The 19,294-nt window shown below is 43.2% G+C and overlaps 1 protein-coding gene across 1 annotated transcript in view; it reads left to right on the top strand.

Moving 5' to 3' along the window:
- The window catches only part of DNAH12 (dynein axonemal heavy chain 12), a 125,083-nt gene that overhangs the window by 33,442 nt on the left and 72,347 nt on the right, over window positions 1-19,294 (top strand). Inside the window, exons 19-31 of the mRNA XM_040995053.1 lie at window positions 2,614-2,808; window positions 4,253-4,374; window positions 4,510-4,792; window positions 5,657-5,776; window positions 6,058-6,214; window positions 6,433-6,605; window positions 9,934-10,086; window positions 10,354-10,593; window positions 11,257-11,502; window positions 11,820-11,939; window positions 14,933-15,042; window positions 16,282-16,465; window positions 16,566-16,706. Coding sequence (XP_040850987.1) covers window positions 2,614-2,808; window positions 4,253-4,374; window positions 4,510-4,792; window positions 5,657-5,776; window positions 6,058-6,214; window positions 6,433-6,605; window positions 9,934-10,086; window positions 10,354-10,593; window positions 11,257-11,502; window positions 11,820-11,939; window positions 14,933-15,042; window positions 16,282-16,465; window positions 16,566-16,706 — 2,244 coding nt within the window. The remainder of the gene's footprint in view (window positions 1-2,613; window positions 2,809-4,252; window positions 4,375-4,509; window positions 4,793-5,656; window positions 5,777-6,057; window positions 6,215-6,432; window positions 6,606-9,933; window positions 10,087-10,353; window positions 10,594-11,256; window positions 11,503-11,819; window positions 11,940-14,932; window positions 15,043-16,281; window positions 16,466-16,565; window positions 16,707-19,294) is intronic.

Here is a 19,294-nt window from a genome sequence, read left to right as displayed (position 1 = left end):
AACTAAGACACCACAGGATGGGTCATCTGCCCGTATTGACCCAATTCAGAAATGACAGAGCTGGGATTCACACCAAGATGATTTGGTCGTTTTTTTAAACAATAGCTATGATTGTTATTTAAATCTTTTAATTGACAAATAATTACATATATATGGGGCACATTGTGATTCTTTGATGTATGTTTACAAGGTAGACTGTTTTATCTGGAAGTAAGTAATGCTTTTTTTTTTTTTTTAATTTTTTTTTTTTTCTTTATCTAGTTGCTTACATTTATTTTAGTGTACAGTTTTATAGGCAGTGGGGGATCCCCCCACCCCTCCATACCTCCCACCATGGTGGATTCTCACCTTGTTGCTTAACCATAGTTCAAGTTCAGTTGAGATTCATTGCTTGCAAACACCATGACAGCTAAAGTTCAGCGTTTATGTCCAGATATGTTCAGTGGCCTCTTGGGGAGACCTTCTATGGTCTGAAGATAGGTCTAACAGAGTAATGATCCAGTCAGTTAAAAGCCCCCTACAAGGCCTCAGTATCATTATACAACATTTATGACATTAATGTACAATAGTTTTGGTTGTAAATATATTTTAAAAATAATGGCAAGTTCCATCTTCGAAACATCTGGGTTGAGACAGTATCAATGACAGGTTCGGAAAATAACAACAACCAAACAAAAAATATGGTTAATCAAGGCAAACATGTGGTATTAATCTTTGGGATTCGCTCATTTCCCTTAGCATTATAGTTTCAGTTGAGCCCATTTAGCCACAAAGAACTGCATTTGTTTTTATTAATAGCTGAGTTGGATTCCATGGAGTAGATGAACCAAAGCTTTCTTATCCAATCTTCTGACTGATGGGCATTAGTTGCTTCCATGTTTTCGCAATTACTGATTGTGCTGCAATGAACATGGGATAATGTGGGTTTGTCGTTAATCACTTGTTTGGGGATTTTCTAGGAGTGCTATTGCTGGGTCATATGGTATGCAGATTTTGAGTGTTTGAGTGTTCTCCAGACTGATTTCCATAAAGCTGTGCCACCAATTTGCAGCTCCACCAGCTGTGGAGTGGGTTCCTTTTTCCCGCATCCTCGCAGCAAGCGTCGTTGGTGTTCTTGTTATGTGGGCCATTCTTACTGTGTTAGGTGGTACCTCATCGATGTTTTAATTTGGATTTCCCTTATTGCTAGGGAGCTGGAACATTTTTTCTATGTTTGTTTGCCATTTGGACGTTGTCCTTTGTGGAAATGTTTGCCGTTTCCGTGCCATTTTCTTGAGTGGCTCTTGTTTGTTTTGGTTTTTTGGTTGTTTTGAAGTTCTTTGTATATCCTGGATATTAGGACCCCTATCGACTATATCGTTGCAATAGAATCTTCTCCATCTGTGGGATGCTTTTTTACTTTGTGATTGTTTCTTTGCTGTACAGAAGCTTCTAGTTTGATGAGGTCCATTGTTTTATTCTGTTCTCATATGCTATTGCTTTTGGTGTCCTTCTTAGAAGTTGGTTACCTACTCTAGGTTCTTGCTGGGTATTTCCTACTTTTCTTGCAAGAGTTTTTAAGGTTTTCTGGTTGTAGGTTTAGGTCTTTTATCCATGTTGATTGGGATCTTAGTGATGGTGATAGATGTGGGTCTATCTTTTTGTTTTTACCAGGCTATCAGCAGTTGTCCAACCAACATTTACTAAGAGTCCTCCACTTGCTTAAGCTGTCACTTGGTCTTTTTGTCAAAGATTAATTGGCTGTATCTGTGTGGATTCCCTTTTGGTGCTTCTATTCTATTCCATTGATCTTCCTTTCTGTCTTTGTGCCAGTACCAGGCTGGAAGATCCTGGCTTCCATTATTTGGAGAAATACAGAGTGGTGTTCTCGCAAGAGGATATAAGGTTGAACATTACTCCCCTGTCAAATAGGCAGGCCCAGCTTTTCCTGATGCGACATGTCCTGTATGGAAAAATTTTTTTTTTAGATGTATTGTTTGTATTGGAAAGTTAGATATACAGAAAAGAGGAGAGACAGAGAGGAAGATCTTCCATCCAATGATTCACTCCCCAAGCGGCTGCAATGGCCAGAGCTGAGCCAATCCTAAGCTAGGAACCTGGGACCTCTTGCAGGTCTCCCAAGTGTGTGCAGGGTCCCAAGGCTTTGGGCCGTCCTCGACTGCTTTCCCAGGCCACAAGCAGGGAGCTGGGTGAGAAATGGAGCTGCTGGCATTAAAACTGGTGTCCATATGGGATCCTGGTGCATGCAGCGTGAGGACTTCAGCCACTAGACTACCATGCCGGGCCTTGTGTAAGAATTTAAGGCACAGTCATGAGGCCAGGACCTTAAGGTACATACTTGGGTTTAAAAACCAAAGAGAATTGTCTGAACGGTTTCTAGCTAATGAAACATCTTTGAGGGTGGGGTGGTAGTGGTAGGAACCTAGAAGAATAAGCAGGTTTATTTTGCTCATCTTTTTATTTTGTTCTATTCCATTGACTCTATAAAAGACCTTAAGCTATTAGCTATATAGCTGACCTGAAAATCACAGGAAAGTTTCAATAAATTTTGTTACTGTACTCTCCAGCTTTCCTTTAATAAGGGGAACGTAGAACAGTGTGTTTTTCTTGAAGGCCTGGGAGGACCGTTTGATTCGCATCCAAGAAACAATTGATGAGTGGCTAAAGGTGCAAGCCCAGTGGTTGTACCTGGAGCCCATCTTCTGCTCGGAGGACATCATGCAGCAGATGCCGGAAGAAGGGCGTCAGTTTCAGACGGTGGACAGACACTGGAGGGACATCATGAAGTTTTGTGCTAAAGACCCAAAGGTAGCGGGGGGTTGCTTTCTCTGTTTTCAGCAGGTGAGCCTTTATCATAGAGTTTTAAAGAAAGCATTGGACTTCCCCCCCTGATTACCAAGGTAAAGCCAGGAATTTCTGAAAAACTGTTAGAAAGTAAAAAGGTATTACAAATAATTTATTTTTCAGTTAATAAGATGAACTGCTACGTGTGCTAACAAGTTACTTCAGGTGTTTATTTAAATCCCTTGGTCATTGCTTCCCCTACTTACAAAACAAACAGGTAAATAAAATGGGACATGGGGGAGAGTAGAGGGAATGAGGCGTGCAGGTGTCTGCCTGGCATTCCACCGTGACCGTGGTGTCCTCTCAGTTGTCTCTTGGATAAGAACTATGCCTTGTTGAGTGTGAGTCCAGTAACAAAAGGCAGACCGGTTTTCATCCATGTCTGTCTACTTCTAATGTGGAATTCCAGTAAAGAAATGCTTTATTCTGACACTGGATGGAAAGTGAGCTGTTCGAGACTTATTTACACAGAAGAAGTGCACTGACAGGTGTGAGCTCCAAGGACTTTGCTGAACTGTTAACTCCAGATCCTCTGTGATCCGTGATTGTTGGTAGAGAGATGATGAGCAATTCTTTCCTCCAAATGGCAGGGTTTAGGTTGTATAAGACAGTCTTTTAGCAGCAGCTGCTCAACTCTGCTGCCATCATAGTCAGAGAATGCCCCAAGTCCTTGGACCCCTGCAGCCACATAGAGACCCAGAAATTCCTAGTTTTGACTTGGCCCAGCTCTGGCATTGCAGCCATTAGGAAAGTGAACCAGCAGATGGAGGATCTCCCTCCTCTCTGCCTTTCAAATATCTTTTTTTAAAAGCTGAAATTGAGTAGTATATCAACCTAACAAACTCTTCCCACGACACTCAAAAGAACAGCACTCATTTATGGTTAGTCTGCTTGGATGAGAATATTTTGAATTTGTTGAATTTTTAAGTTTTTCATTATAGAAGTATTTTACTACACATTTTATTTTTAACACTTAAGCACTTTTTTAAATGAAATATTCATTTTTCTTGGAAAAACTGATTTATAGAGAGAAGGAGAAACAGAAAAAGATTTTCTATCCACTGGTTCATTCCCCAAGTGGCTGCAATGGCCAGAGCTAAACCAATCCAAGGCCAGGAGCCAGGAGCTTCTTCCAGGTCTCCCCGACTAGTGTATGGTTCCAAGCAAGTGGGCTGTCCTCAGCTACTTTCCCAGGCCATGAGCAGGGAGCTGGATGGAAAGTGGAGCAGCCAGGACATGAACTAGTGCCCATATGGAATCCTGGTGCTTACAAGATGAGGATTTATCCACTGAGGCATCGTACTGGACCCAATACTTGAACACTTTTGATGCACAGTATAGGTTAATATTTAGGTCGTACAATTGTAGCTAGCACATAAATGCTGACCTGAGCAAACGTCTCTTTTAGGTTCTTGCTGCTACTTCTTTAACAGGTTTGCTGGAAAAACTGCAAAACTGCAATGAACTTCTGGAGAAAATCATGAAAGGGCTTAATGCGTACCTTGAAAAGAAGCGGCTGTTCTTCCCCCGGTATGGTGGCTAACGCCTTACATTACAATGTGTGTCGCTGTCTGGTGTATGTTGAATTAGCCCCAAAACTTGTGTATTTACATGTGCTGTTTCTTTTCTCTCTCTTTGTCTCTCTCTCTCTCTCTTTCTCTCTAGCTTCTTCTTCTTGTCCAATGATGAAATGTTAGAGATTTTGTCGGAGACCAAAGATCCACTTCGAGTTCAGCCTCATTTAAAAAAGTGCTTTGAGGGCATCGCGAAGCTGGAGTTCCTTCCCAATCTGGACATCAAGGCCATGTTCAGCTCGGAGGGTGAGCGCGTGGAGCTGCTCGCGCTGATTTCCACATCTGCTGCGCGCGGTGCCGTGGAAAAGTGGCTCATCCAAGTGGAAGACCTGATGCTCCGGAGTATTCACGAGGTCATTGCTGCTGCCAGGCTGGTGAGCTTGCTGGGCTTTCACACCTATCCCATGGAGGAAGTCTCAAAGAGGTGTCGGGGAAATGAACGTTTCAAGTTCTTACTAGTTCCAACTATGTGTTATTGCCTGGGCTCTGGTATTTGTTTCTATCATTAGTAATAAAATCATTATCAAGAAGGATTGGTAGTTTGAACTAAGTGCTGTTAAAAGAGACAAAAGGGGGGAATGAGAGAGAAGAGAACAGTAATTTAGAGTAGAGGTGGCATGCCCAGTTGCTTAGCTCTTAGAGGTAGTCACATTGCAACTGAGACTCCGTGGATAAGCCAGAACTGTCCAGGAAAAAAGCAAAATGAGATTGTGTCTGGGTATCTTGTGGTAAGGCCCCAATTGGTGAAAACCCAAAAGAATAAAAAAAAAAAGTGAGCAAATTGGAAAGAAAGGCAGTCAGTTTTTTAAAGATGTTATTTATTTAATTTTTATTGGAAAGTCAAATTTACAGAGAGAAGGAGAGGCAGAGAGAGGAAGATCTTCCATCCACTGGTTCACTCCCCAAGTGGCCACAACAGCTGGAGCTGAGCCTTGCGGGTGCAGAGTCCCAAGACCCTGGGCCATCCTTGACTGCTTTCCCAGGCCACAAGCAGGACGTGGGAAGGGAAGGGAAGTGGAGCAACCAAGACCCATTATTAGCATGATGGTACTCATCTATCCAAGGATATTTCAAAAACATACGTTTCCAGTATTTCATATACTCACCTGAAACTGGTCATGACTGTAGTATATTCTGTCCTATAAATATGTTAGCTACTGTACTTCTGTGAGTTGACACATTTTCCAGTTTTGCTTCTTGTAGTCTCTTAAAGACACACATTCATTTTCACTATGCAGGCGTATCCGGAGTCTGCGCGAAGCGACTGGGTTCGAGAGTGGCCGGGTCAGGTTGTGCTCTGTGTTTCTCAAATGTTCTGGACCTCCAGGACACAGGAGGTCATAAGTGGTGGACCGAAGGTAAAGTGCTGTTTAATTGTAAACACTAGTTCTCTTGTTTTGCACTCCAGCTTTCTTAGCTTGTCTGTTCTGTGCAAAGGCAACACTTTTTTTCAATTTTATATGTAAAAATTAGGTCATTCTTTGAATACTTGTTACTTTCACAAGACCTGGAAAGAATCATTCTAGTCTGTAGTTCATTTAGAAATTGAAGTCAGAATTCTTTTACAAAAGAGTAAATTCCATAACATGCATATTCACAGGAGGGTATAGCATCAGTGAAGTTGCCTTTTGTCCTACAGGGGTTAAAGAAGTACTACACAGAGCTGCAGAGTCAGCTGAATGACATCGTCGAGCTGGTCAGGGGAAAACTGTCAAAGCAGACCCGGATCACCCTGGGAGCTTTGGTCACTATCGACGTCCACGCTCGAGACGTGGTCATGGACATGATTGAAATAGGTCTGTGAGTTTTCCTTTACTGTTAGCAATAAAGCCTCGATAGCTTCTAGAACAAAACCTGATGCTATGTGCCTTTTGCTCAACAGTTTCTTGTATGATTTTGTCTGTGAGTGGGGCAATATGAATCAGCATCTGCTGAGCTAAACGATGATGGAATATCTGTTTTCATATCCTTTCCATTTAAGAATTATGTGTTTGATTTTGTTGTATTCTTCTAGGTGTCTCCCATGACACAGATTTTCAGTGGCTTGCTCAGCTCCGTTACTATTGGGAGTATGAGAATGTACGAGTTCGTATCATTAATTGCAATGTAAAATACGCTTATGAGTACCTCGGCAACTCGCCCCGACTCGTCATCACTCCCCTCACTGACAGATGCTACAGAACATTGGTAAGCATTCCAATTATTTAATTCATGCCCTAGACATTACTCTTCGCTATGTCATATTTTCTCATCCAAATTGGATTCAGTACCCCTCATTAACTGCCTTACTTGTAATAGTTGGAACACAGTTATGCCTTCCTAATAGCGGATTATCCTTTCATGGAATTGGAAGTACTGAATATTCTCTCTCCTAGATGTTTCTGTAGCATGTGAGAATGGCTGCTCTCTATTGTGTGGGAATTGTGAGTCATTCCTACTGGGGATGATTAGGAAAACACAAGATACTAAAGATAGAAAGATAAAACAGGAGCTTTGGAGAGCACAAGCAGCTTTTGCAGGGCAAATCCTGGGAGAGACGACAGGAAGATGAGGCATATACATTTGGGCCTCAGAACTCCAAATTGGAGCTGGGGTAGGGGACAGGTGCTGACATCTGTGTGTGGTTGGAAGGCTGTGGAAGATGCATCCATTACTGCTGTCTTGCAGCTGCATTGCACATCTGTACTCCAAAATAAAAGGAGGACTCCCAATGACACTGTTAAATGCACCTGGACGGTACAGCGGTAGGTTTTCTACCTTTGCCTGCACCTACGATGCCATGGTACACTTAAATAGCGTAATGTTAAACTTGCAATTCCTTTTTTTTTAAAAAAAAGTTTTATTTTTTTATTGGAAAGTCAGATATACAGAGAGGAGGAGAGACAGGAAGATTTTCCATCCACTGATTCACTCCCCAAGCAGCTGCAATGGCCAGAGCTGAGCCTATCCTAAGCCAGGAGCCAAGAGCCTCTTCTGGGCCTCCCACATGGGTGCAGGGTCTTGGACCAAGTCTTGGGGCTGTCAACTACTTTCCAAGGCCACAAGCAGGGAGCTGGATGGAAAGCAGGGTCACTGGAATAAAAACTTATACCCATATAGAATCCTCGTGCATACAAAGTTAGGACTTTAGCCACTAGACTACTGCGCTGGGCCCTAAATTTGCACATCTTACTAAGGAACTATACTGCTGTGATAATATGGCAGGAGGGGAAAAAGGGAAGAGAGGAGGAGGAGAAAAGAGTTCTACACCCACAAACTAACGTGGAACATCATCAGCATAGGAAAATATGATTGGCAGACAAAATGCTTTCAAGTAAATCTGAATTTCAAACAAGCAGTAAATATTTCTTTAGTATAGGTACATCTCAAATATAATTCGTTGTTATGCTGGAATTTGAATGTAATTGGGCATTTTGTATTGGTATTGGTCAAGTCTGACACCTCTGTCTGGCAATAGGTGGGGGAGCAGTGAGGAACTTGTGCTGAGTCAGCATAATCAGTGTCTGCCATTGAGTTCTCCAGGAGCAGAGATGGAATGGGGCTCTTGCGCAAATGCGATGCGATGGGGGAATGAGTTCCAAAAAAGAGGCGGTTTCACCTGATGTGCAGCTGCTGCTGGATCTCCTAGGCACATCCAGGGCCTGAAGTGACATGGCGGAGTTACCCACTCGAAGGCAATGGAGTCTGATTTTTGTAGCCCTTTGGGCAGGGGTTTATTGACAAATGCAGTTCTTAAGAGGAAGGGCCAACTGTGAGCTCTTTGCATCCCATATCAACAGCGTGTGTGTGTCTTGGCTTGCAAGGACGCTTCCAGTAAGTTGCCGATGGCTATGCTACATGTTTCCCTAAACCCTCTGTTTAACCAGAAAGCTATCTGAGGGCGGATAACATGCCTGTTCTGTACTTTATCCTAGCAGTAAACAAGCACATAGCTGTCCCTAGATGTTTAAGTAGGTGTGTTGCGAGCTTCTTCATCATGTCTTGTGAGTCAGTGAAAGAAGCTGAGATTTGCTGCTAATGTGGACGTTAACAACCCTGAGTTATAAAATCAGAGTCTTATTGAGCACTTGAGCATAGCGCTAGGCACTGGAGAAGATGTCTTCTGGTTCTGATTCATAACGAGGGGAACAAAGTTGAACAGTTTGCTTCGAAGGTGGAGGACAGCAACAGCCTGAGGTTTCCAGCAATCTAGTTAATCGACTTTAACAGAACATTTTATTATCTAAGGAAAATTTCAGTAATAGTAACTTTATTTGTCGTCTTGGATTTTTTTTGGCAAGTATAAAAAATACTGTTAATTTTCTTCTCTTTACTATTTCTAAAATAGGCTATTTCTCTAGCAGTTTTAAAGATTTATTTTTATTATTTTTTCATTGGAAAGGCGGATATACAGAGAGGAGATACAGAGAGGAAGATCTTCCATCCGATGATTCACTCCCCAAGTGAGCGCAACGGGTCGATACTATGCCGATCCGAAGCCAGGAGCCTCTTCCGGGTCTCCCACGCGGGTGCAGGGTCCCAAAGCTTTGGGCCGTCCTCAACTGCCTTCCCAGGCCACAGGCAGGGAGCTGGAAGGGAAGCGGGGCTGCTGGGATTAGAACCGGCGCCCATATGGGATCCCGGGCGTGCAAGGCGAGGACTTAACCACTTGCGCCACCGCGCCGGGCCCTCTCTAGCAGTTTTAAATTCACAGAAAAACAAAGCATCCAGTATAGAGTTGTTTGATCTCCTCTGCTTTTCTAGTTGCACGACCTTGGTCCCTTAGCTTCATTTTTTTTTTTTCTAAAAGGAATTAAATGGCATAGACTCCCATGACAGTCTTCCTGAAACAAACTCTACATAAAGGACTAATGAATTATATACTCCTAAAATGTCCAGCCACTGTACTCGACATTGTGAGACCCCAGAAGTAATTCAGATCCTGTTTGTGTTGCCCGTAAGGAGCTTAAAGACTAAATGTATGATTTTAAGAGAGTGTTCATAGCTAACTGTAATACAGGATAGAGAGGAACGGTGCTAGTGAGAAAAACATAGAACAGGGCTACAGGAATGTGGAAAATGGAAAATATGCCCACAATGGAAGGACCTAACCAGGCAAACTATACACACAATTATATAATAGGGCACCCGTTCATCTTGCAGACGATGGGCCCGCCGTGTCGCACTGAGATGCCAGTGTTTTTCCTTTCTGCGGCTGGCTGTCCGGAGAATGTCATTACTGCCCCTTAGAACCTTCTCCACAACCACTTGTTGCTAAAATTCTTTGCCAACTGAGAGTGCCCTGCAAGGCTGGTTCTCTCTGTTGCTAAAGGCAAACGGGGAAGGCATGAAGTGTTAGAGGAGGAGATTGCTATACATTTCCACTTTTAAAAGACACTTCCGAGGGCTTTCTCTTGGTGTAGTTGGAAAATTTTCGTGCTAAAAGTTCACAGTGTAGCTGCATGGTAAACAGTTGTCTACTTTTTCTTTCCCCTCCAGTTAAGTATGGGCTTCTCTGTTATATTTCTGTCTTCAGATAGGTGCCTTCTACTTAAACCTGGGAGGAGCTCCAGAGGGGCCAGCAGGCACAGGAAAAACCGAAACCACGAAGGACTTGGCCAAGGCCCTGGCTGTGCAGTGTGTGGTGTTCAACTGCTCTGATGGGCTGGATTACCTCGCCATGGGAAAGGTAGCCACATGGCTGCATTGCCAGTATGATTCTGCCTCAGGCTGACATCTGGGTCTAACTGGGTAAACGGCAGCCAGCTCCTGTCTAAAGCTTATTTGAATGTGCATTAAGTATTACTTGAACTCTAATGCTTACGGGTAAGGACATTGTTGTTTTTTGGGAGGGGAGAGGGAGCCTTTTAGTAACCTATAGTTGAGTTTTGACTTAAAGGTTAAATATTTGTTACCAGAGCCGAAGCCCTCCCCCTTGACCTCTCCGTGTGCTTAGTTTTTTAAAGGGTTGGCGTCTTCGGGTGCCTGGGCTTGCTTCGACGAGTTCAACCGCATTGAGCTGGAGGTGCTGTCGGTGGTGGCGCAGCAGATCCTGTGTATCCAGAGAGCCATTCAGCAGAAGCTGGACGTGTTCCTCTTCGAAGGAACTGAGCTCAAACTCAATCCCAACTGTTTTGTGGCAATCACTATGAATCCCGGCTACGCAGGGCGCTCCGAGTTGCCAGACAACCTTAAGGTAATTTTTTTTTTTTGAGAGTATAACATGGGTAGCCAAATGATAGCAGCGTCACGTATTCAGAACACAATCAGTGCTTAGTATGTGTCTGTCATTCCATCTTTTCTATTTTCTGTAAGGTGGATCGGCAATAACTTCTTTTAGCCATCCCCAAAATACTATGTGCTGACAAATACTATATACTGACAAATCACAGCGTTTGGGGGCGGGGCTGGGGAGGGCAGTGCATTCAGGGAATACAGTTGAGCATCACCACGATTTCTTTTTTGAAAATTATTTTTTATTGGGAAAGCAGATTTACAGAGAAAACAAAATAGAGATCTTCTGCCTTCTGGTTCACTCCGCAGATGGTCGTGATGACCAGAGCTGAGCCAATCTGAAGCCAGGAGCCAGGAACCTTTTCCCAGGCCTCCCATATGGGTGCAGGGGTCCATGGCTTTGTTCCATCCCCTTCTGTCCTCCTAGGCTGTAAGCAGGGAACTGGATGGGAAGTGGAGCAGCCAGGACACAAACCAGCGTCCATATGGGATGCCAGGATTTACAGGCAGAGAATTAGCCAGTTGAGCCTCCATCATCATTTTTTTTTTTAAATTCCCAAGTTCAGCTTAAAAACAGCTTCCTGTATGTCAGTAATGTCATATTTTTTTTTCCCGTATCTCTCAGGTTCTTTTCAGAACGGTGGCTATGATGGTCCCCAACTATGCCCTCATTGCAGAAATCTCCCTCTACTCCTACGGGTTTTTGAACGCGAAGCCTCTCTCCGTGAAGATTGTGATGACTTACAGGCTCTGCTCAGAGCAGCTGTCCTCGCAGTTTCACTACGACTATGGCATGCGAGCAGTAAAAGCGGTCCTCGTGGCTGCTGGCAACCTGAAGCTCAAATTTCCAAATGAAAACGAAGACATACTTGTAAGTGTGACATAAATGTACCTCATGGAAGATTTTTCTTTTTTCTTTTTTTAGAGCGAGGTCAATCAGGAATTGTAAAGCATCCATGGAGAGGGTGGGTACTTTGAATCTTCTGTATGAAGTTAAAAGTTTCATTTGGAGCTTGTGGTGTTCGTTGCAGTTGATAGGAATCCAGTGACTTTTTGGTTTGCTAAGCACAGTAATCATTTTTTTTTTCCATTGGGGTAATTCCATGGGACAAACATAACCGAACTTTGTGGTAGGGGACACAAAAGCTGGCATGAACTTCTGTTCTACCCCCTTTTTTCTGATTTCAGCTCCTTCGGTCGATTAAAGACGTCAATGAACCAAAGTTTCTGTCGCATGATGTACCTTTATTTAATGGGATAACCAGTGATCTGTTTCCTGGCATCAAGCTCCCTGAAGCTGATTATCATGTATGTAAACTCATGAGAACACCTGATCCTGTCCAGGGAATCCATCTGATGACTCCGTTGTTTACAGTTTTATGAAATGAGTGAAATTGTTCTGTTTACAACTATAATCCCTATTTGGCGAATTTACTTAATGGGAATAACAAAATGTTGACACATTCTGTTATATGTTACTAGGGTTAAACACTAAGATTCAAGTACAAGGTGATTTTTACTTTGTTCTGTTTTGAAAAAATTTATTTTTCTTGGAAAGGCAAATACATAAAAGGAGAGACAGGAAGATCTTCTGTCCATTGATTCACTCCCCAAGCAACTGCAACAGTCAGAGCTGAGCTGATCCAAAACCAAGAGTCAGACTTCTTCCGGGTCTCCCACACGGGTGCAGGGTCCCAAGGCTTTGGGCCATCCTCGACTGCTTTCCCAGGCCACAAGCAGGGAGCTGGATGGGAAGTGGGGCTGCCAAGATTAGAACCAGCGCTCATATGTGATCCCAGGTCATACATTTATCTTAGTGGAAAAAATATTTAAATCCATGCACGCGAGGAAAGTAGAATAAATTCATGAAAAATTGTATTTTGGAAAAAATGCATTACTTTGAAACTTTTCCCCAAATTTTTTAAGCGCCCTCATATTACATAATGATCAAATCAGGCTGATGATTAGCAAATCCATGGTCTCCAAAAGGAGTAAACCTCAAACATTGGTGGACAGTGGAGTTGAGAAGGCACATATTCCAAGAACTTTTTTGAAGTTAGCTTGTGTGTGTGTGTGTGTGTGTGTGTGTGTGTGTGTGTGTGTGTAGGGTGAGAGCATTTAAATCCTTTCTTGAGTGGTTTTGCCGTGCACAGTACACTGTCGTAATGAACTGTGGCTGCCTGGCAGTGTGCTGGGACAGCAGCTCCAGTTCCCACTCCGTCCGCCTGTGCACCTGTTGGGTCACTGCTCCCCTCTCTCCCTGTCCCTCTGCACTGAACTTCTCTGAGTCCGGCTTTGTTAGACAGTACTTGCGTCATAATAATGTACCATCAAGAACAACCCATCTCTTTGGACATTCGCCACGTCCAGTGCTTTTCTTTATTCTTGGCAGCAGATAAGTGCTTTGTCTAGGATCTTTGCTCTTTCAAGAACTTCCTGTGGTCGTCTTTGGTGTTCAATCTGTGTTTTCTCAACTTTTGCTTGTCTGAACATGTCTTTGCTTGCTTCTCCCTGTTGTGCAGCTTTTACTGGGTGTACATTTCAGCTGGTTAGGGTCTTCTCCCTCACCTCCCCCAGCCGTCAAAGATGTTTCTCCACGGACTCCTGGCTTTCCTTGTTATGCTTAGAAGTCAGATTTTTTTTTCTGATGCTTGCTTCTTGCTAGTTTAATATGAAATTAAGGATTGTAATACTTTCTTTTCCCTTGATTATAAGCAGTTGGTTCATGTGCTTGGTGTTCATCTGGTTTTGTGCTTAACACTGCCCGGAATTCACTGTGCCACGAATCTGTGGGTTGTTGTATTTTTCTAGAGAATCCCTTGTAATTTTTAAATACTTTCACCCTGTTTTCCTCCCCTTTCTTTCTGGGATTCCAACAGTATTATGATAGACCATACTATGTAGTCTCATTCATAGCTTTCGGCTCAGTTTTTGTTCCATTTTGCATTATTTTCTCTCTGTGCTTTGCTTGAACTTTGTAACTGACCTGTCTTCAAGATTAATGATGCTTTCTTTGGCTTTGTAACATTTGCTGATCAACCCATTCACTGAATTCTTCATTTTACACATTTTTTTTCAAGGATATTACATCTGATTGTTTTTAGTGATCCTATTTCTCTGTACTATTTTATAGCTTTTTTTTTAAAGGAATACATTTTGGGTCATCTGTTGGGTTTCTTTATCAGTTTTTCTCTTAGTTACCAGCTCTTTCTCTTATTAAACACTGAATACAAAACAATTCCATAGGCGAAGCTGGTGCTGTTTTCCCTATGGAAAATCTCTTTTCCTTTCAAACAGATCAGCTTGAGCTGCTCATTAATCAGGAGTTGACCTAAGTTAGAGCGTTGCTGAGCTACGGTTTACTTCCAGTTAAAATGTATGTTGAGTAGTCCTTGTTTTCCAGTGTCCTGTGCCCCTCGCTCTAGCCAGATTTGGGGATCTTAAACACCCTAAAACTAGAGGTGCTCTCTCTACACTGCAGTGGAGGCCTCAGGCTCTATGGTAACGTTTATGCTCCATGAGCACAGGAGATGTGGTGGGCCAGTTGCATGTCTGGTGCTCCTGGAAATCCCAGTCTGTCACAGCAGTTATCATAGCCACTAACATCTCTGTTGTTTCTCCTCTCTTTAGGCCAGTACTGTTGTTGGTAGCAGATCCAATCCAGTGCACCTTGTCCAGACTTAGGAAATGTCCCCAGACATAATAGGAGCTAATATACTGAGCTTGATAGAAAAGGTTCACCTCATTCTGAAGCTTAATTCCTTAGACTTAGACACTACATAATGCTTTTGGGGGATGATGGTAATTATCATATAGATAGCCCTACTGTGTGGTAGGCTGTACTGTTTGTGTAGGTACACTTGATGATGTTTGTACCCAAGGACAAATTTTTCAGGATGTATCCTTGTCAGTTAAGCAACACAGAATTAAATTGTACAGAAGTCCTCTAAGGCTTTAATTTCTAGATGGCATAGTATGAGGGGTTGTCTGGCATATCTTTCCATAGTCTATCCAAAAGTGGAATTTTGAGAAATACTATTAAAAAGTTATTGCTATGCAGCATAGCCCCGATACTGTAATGTAATGGTCATAAATGATTTATGGTTTAAAATGCAAATCAATCAAAGGTACTCTGTTTTCCCCTTGTCTTAATTTGAAAAATAATTGGAAGACACAATTTATTAACATGAAAATCCCATTTTTTGCTTTAAAATACAAAGCTACCTTTATTGAAGAGATCTATGGTAGAATTTACAAATACCACCTTATAGATATGTATCCTGTTTTTTCTTTTATTTCAGGAATTTTTGGAGTGTGCCCATGAAGCTTGCAGAGCTCATAATCTTCAGCCTGTGAAATTTTTTCTCGACAAAATCATTCAGACCTATGAAATGATGATCGTTAGACATGGGTAAGATGGCACGCTGGTGGCCAGAGTTAGTGGTTATTTTTTTTAAGACATTTATTTTTATTGGAAAAGCGGATATACAGAGAGGAGGAGAGACAGAGAGGAAGATCTTCCGTTCGATGATTCACTCCTCAAGTGACTGCAACAGCTGGAGCTGAGCCAGGAGCCAGGAACTCTTCCAGGTCTCCCACACGGGTGCAGGGTCAAAAGGCTTTGGGCTGTCCTCGACTGCTTTCCCAGGCCACAGGCAGGGAGCTGGATGGGAAGTGGGGCGGCCGGGATTAGAACCAGCGACCATATGGGATCCCGGTGCATGCAAGGTGAGGACCTTAACCACTATGTTATTGTGCTGGGCCCAGTAGTTATTTTTTTAAATAGAACAGTTAAAACAGCTAAAATTTGTAAACCAGAAGAAGCAACAGAGTTTGAAGATGGCTTAAGAGCAAGCAACCCTTCCCTTCTTTACCCAGTAGCTTACTACCAAGATTCGTTTCTTTATTGTATTACAGACCCAGCAAGGTTAGTAAGGAAAGCTCATTTGGTGATAACCACCACAATGAAAGATTCTCTCTCTCTCTCTCCCTCCCTCCCTCCCTCTCTCTCTCATTCCCTCTCTCTCTCCCTCTCTCCTTGTCTGTCTCTGTGTTTACTAATAAAATGTTTAATTTAAAATGCAGTTATGAAGTTTTATCATCTGGAAATTTTTTAAAAAGATTTATTTTTATTGGAAAATCAGATACACAGAGAAGAGGAGAGGCAAAGATCTTCCTTCCACCAGTTCACTCCCCATTTGGCTGCAATGGCTGGTGCTAAGCCGATCCAAAGCCTGGAGCCTGGAGCTTCTTCCTGGTCTCCCACACGGGTGCAGGGTCCCAAGGCTTTGGTCCGTCCTGAACTGCTTTCCTAGGCCACAAGCTGGAAGCAGAGTTGCCAAGATTAGAACCGGCGCCCAGATGGGATCCCAGCATGTGCAAGGCGAGGACTTTAGCTGCCAGGCTACTATGCTGGGCCCCCTGGTTGGAAATTTTTATTATGTCTTTTTAACTAGATATTGCTATTAATGTAAGGAAATTATTTATTATACTTATTTACTGATATTAATGTAAAGATGTTATTGTTTTTTGCCTTGTGTCTGTGGAAAAATTCCTAAAATTTCAAAAAAGGTGAGCAGTCATTATCACAGGACGCACAGTCCTGTAAAGGTCTTGAGTTGATTACCTGCTTGCTTTTTTGCTTTCATAGTTTCATGTTAGTAGGAGAGCCTTTTGCTGGGAAGACCAAAGTTCTGCACGTGCTGGCGGATATTCTCACCCTTATGAATGAACACGGCTACGGGGAGGAGGAGAAGGTCGTTTATCGGACTGTAAACCCCAAGTCCATTACCATGGGCCAACTCTTTGGGCAGTTTGACCCAGTGTCTCATGAGGTATTGCACAGCAAACTCAGACATTTGCAGTGTCCTCACACTTTCAGTGTTAAGTGCCGTTTTACAAAGGGAGCTTTCCTGTTCTTTTTTTTCCCTGCAGTGGACTGATGGTATTGTGGCTAACACTTTCAGAGAATTCGCTTTAGCAGAAACACCTGACCGGAAGTGGGTTGTCTTTGATGGTCCTATTGACACCTTGTGGATAGAGAGCATGAACACCGTACTGGACGATAATAAAAAGGTAAGTCGTGTTTAAAGACAAAGCAACCTCAGGCTTGATGTCGCACTGTTACTGGATTCAACATTCAGGCAACCAAGATGAACTGTTGTAAATGAGACAGCAACTTGAGCAGACTTCAAAACTGTCCTGCCAACGAAAGCTATGTGGTAGCAAGCCTCTCCTTTCTCTTAATACAATGAGAATTTAAAAACTTGTGTTAGCTGACTGGCATAGTCTTCTGTTTGGTGGGAATAAATGAAGTAACTTCAAGCCAATGATTTCTTCTGGAACTTCGAATTGTTATTTTAAGAAAAAGTAAAAAAAGGGCTTATTCCTTTTTTGGAAACTTTGAATGTTGCAGTGTTCCTGTATATGTGTGCAGCGAGATATGCAACAGAACTTCAAATGAAAGCCCTCTGATGCTTTGAGAGCAAGTATACGTAGGGTAGATTATGTGTGCTGGTTTGCATAATTTTAGCATAGATATGCATACATATAAATATTACCCAGATAGATACAGAAAACTCCCTGTACCCAACATTCACTCTTCGCTGTCTATGCATACAGTCCCATTCTGACTTGCATCATAATCACTATTCTGATATGCGTGACAAGCAAATTTTGCCAGTTCGTGAACTTGATATAAATGGGAGAATGCTCTTGAGGGTCTTCCCTTTTCAAAAAAAATTATTTGGATAGGAAGTAAAAATAGGGCTGCCGTTCGTTGATTGACTCTTTCACCTCTGGTGATGACCGGGACTGAGCCGGGCCAAGGTCAGGAGCCAGGAGCTTGGTGCAGGTCTCCCCTCTGAGAGTGGGAACCATGCTGAGCCGTCAGGGACTGCATTAGCAGGCAGGTGGAATCCAGAGCTCAAGCCAGGGACTGACACCAGGTGTTCCAAACTGGGACCCGGCCGTCTTCCCCAGTGTTGTCCACTGCACCAAATACATGCTTCAGTGTTGTCCGTGATTAGGGTATCTATGCTTAATGTGGATCTCATTTTACTAATTTATTTTTTAAATTTATTTGAAAGGCAGGTTTACAGAGGAGAGACAGAGAACCACCTGCTGGTTCTCTCCCTAAATGTCTGGAGCTGAGTTGACCCAAAGCCAGGAGCTTCTTCCAGGCCTCTCATATGGGAACAGGGAACCAAAGACTTGGGCCAGCATCTGCTGTTTTCCCAGGTTGTAAACAAGGAGCTGGATTAGAAGCAAAGTAGCCAGTACATGCAACAGTGCACATATAGGATGCTGGCACTGCAGGCAGAGGATTAGCTTGCTATACCACCTCGCTGGCCCCAAATTGATTGCTCTTTATATCAGTATTCTATGTAGATGCCAAATAAGCAAAGGCATCTAATTTACATTCAAATATGTACTTAAATACCTCATCATCGGTAGTTAGTTATGTATTCTTGTTTATTATTTCAGTAACGTTGAGCTGAGGATAGAAAGTAAACACACAAGAAGCCTCGATGATTCAGAGGGGATTAGTCAGTAAAGTGAAGTCCGAGCATTCAGAGGCAGGTAGAAGGATCGTTTCCTGTTGGGTGAGAGAGAAGTGTGAGAGATAGTTGTACAAATAGGTGAATGTACAGATTGCATGGTAGAAACTTGTAGGCAGTTATTGTTATAACTTCTCGTTATGAAGTGTTGGGCCCTGGTTCTTTGCAGATAGCATGAAGTTAAAGCAACCATTATGGAAAACAGGAAAGAGTTGTCAGGGAAAGCATAGGTGCATATGTGCGAAGCCCTGATCACACTGTGTTGAAGACACAGTATTAAGTATACCAAGGTCTGCCCTTGTGACAGCATCACTCCCAGCCCCGGATAGGTTAGGTTTTGGACTAGCTGAGGTTACCATTCTTGATCTATGGAGGCGTTTCATGACCAATGGCGTAAAGCTGGTAGAGAAGCACTGAAGCATAGAACCGAAGCTGCTCCCGATGAAAGCGAAACGATGGAGCTGTGAAAGTCCTGAAGAGCGTGAAGAGCAAGTACGGTAGGAGCGAATGAGTGGGCGAAGGGGGCAGATCGGAAGCCATAGGAAGAGCCTGAGATGAGGCAGGGGAAGGCCTCCGATGCATGGGCTGAGTGCCTGGAGAGGAGCACGGGAAAAGACTTAATGAAGCACGGTGGTCCAGCTGCTGAGGGCCTGCCAGACTGAGACGCTCGTCCTTATCCACACTGGATCACGTCAGAGGTACTGTGGAGAGAAGGAGATTGGACCACCTGCCAGTGACTTTCAGCAGAGCGGAATCCTTGGTTATGGGTGACAAAACAGGAGCTGTTCCAGGAACAATTGATTGACCTTGAGGGTGGCCTAGAAGTAGCCAGTAAACAACACTGGAGAGCCTGAAGCCTCCACTACCCAAACTGGTGGCTGGGGGGATGTGTGCTACATCATGACATGGTACGAGAGTCCCACTGTTCTGGGGACCAACATTGAGTCCCCACGTTAAGACATCTGTGTCACGCGTCAGGGAATCTTAGTTCCACTGCTGGCTCCGACTCCCGATGCCAGCTTTTTGCTGGGAGGCAGCAGTGATGTTCGGGTCCCTGCTTTCCCATGGGAGACATGGATGGGATGCCAGTCCCCAGGATGAACC

Source organism: Ochotona curzoniae, unplaced genomic scaffold (assembly GCF_017591425.1).
Source record: "Ochotona curzoniae isolate NIBS_2020 unplaced genomic scaffold, NIBS_Ocur_1.0 contig_908, whole genome shotgun sequence".
In the NCBI taxonomy this organism is placed as follows: Eukaryota; Metazoa; Chordata; class Mammalia; order Lagomorpha; family Ochotonidae; genus Ochotona; species Ochotona curzoniae.
Note: the sequence above shows the minus strand (reverse complement) of the source record. Positions and strands in the feature narration are given on the sequence as shown.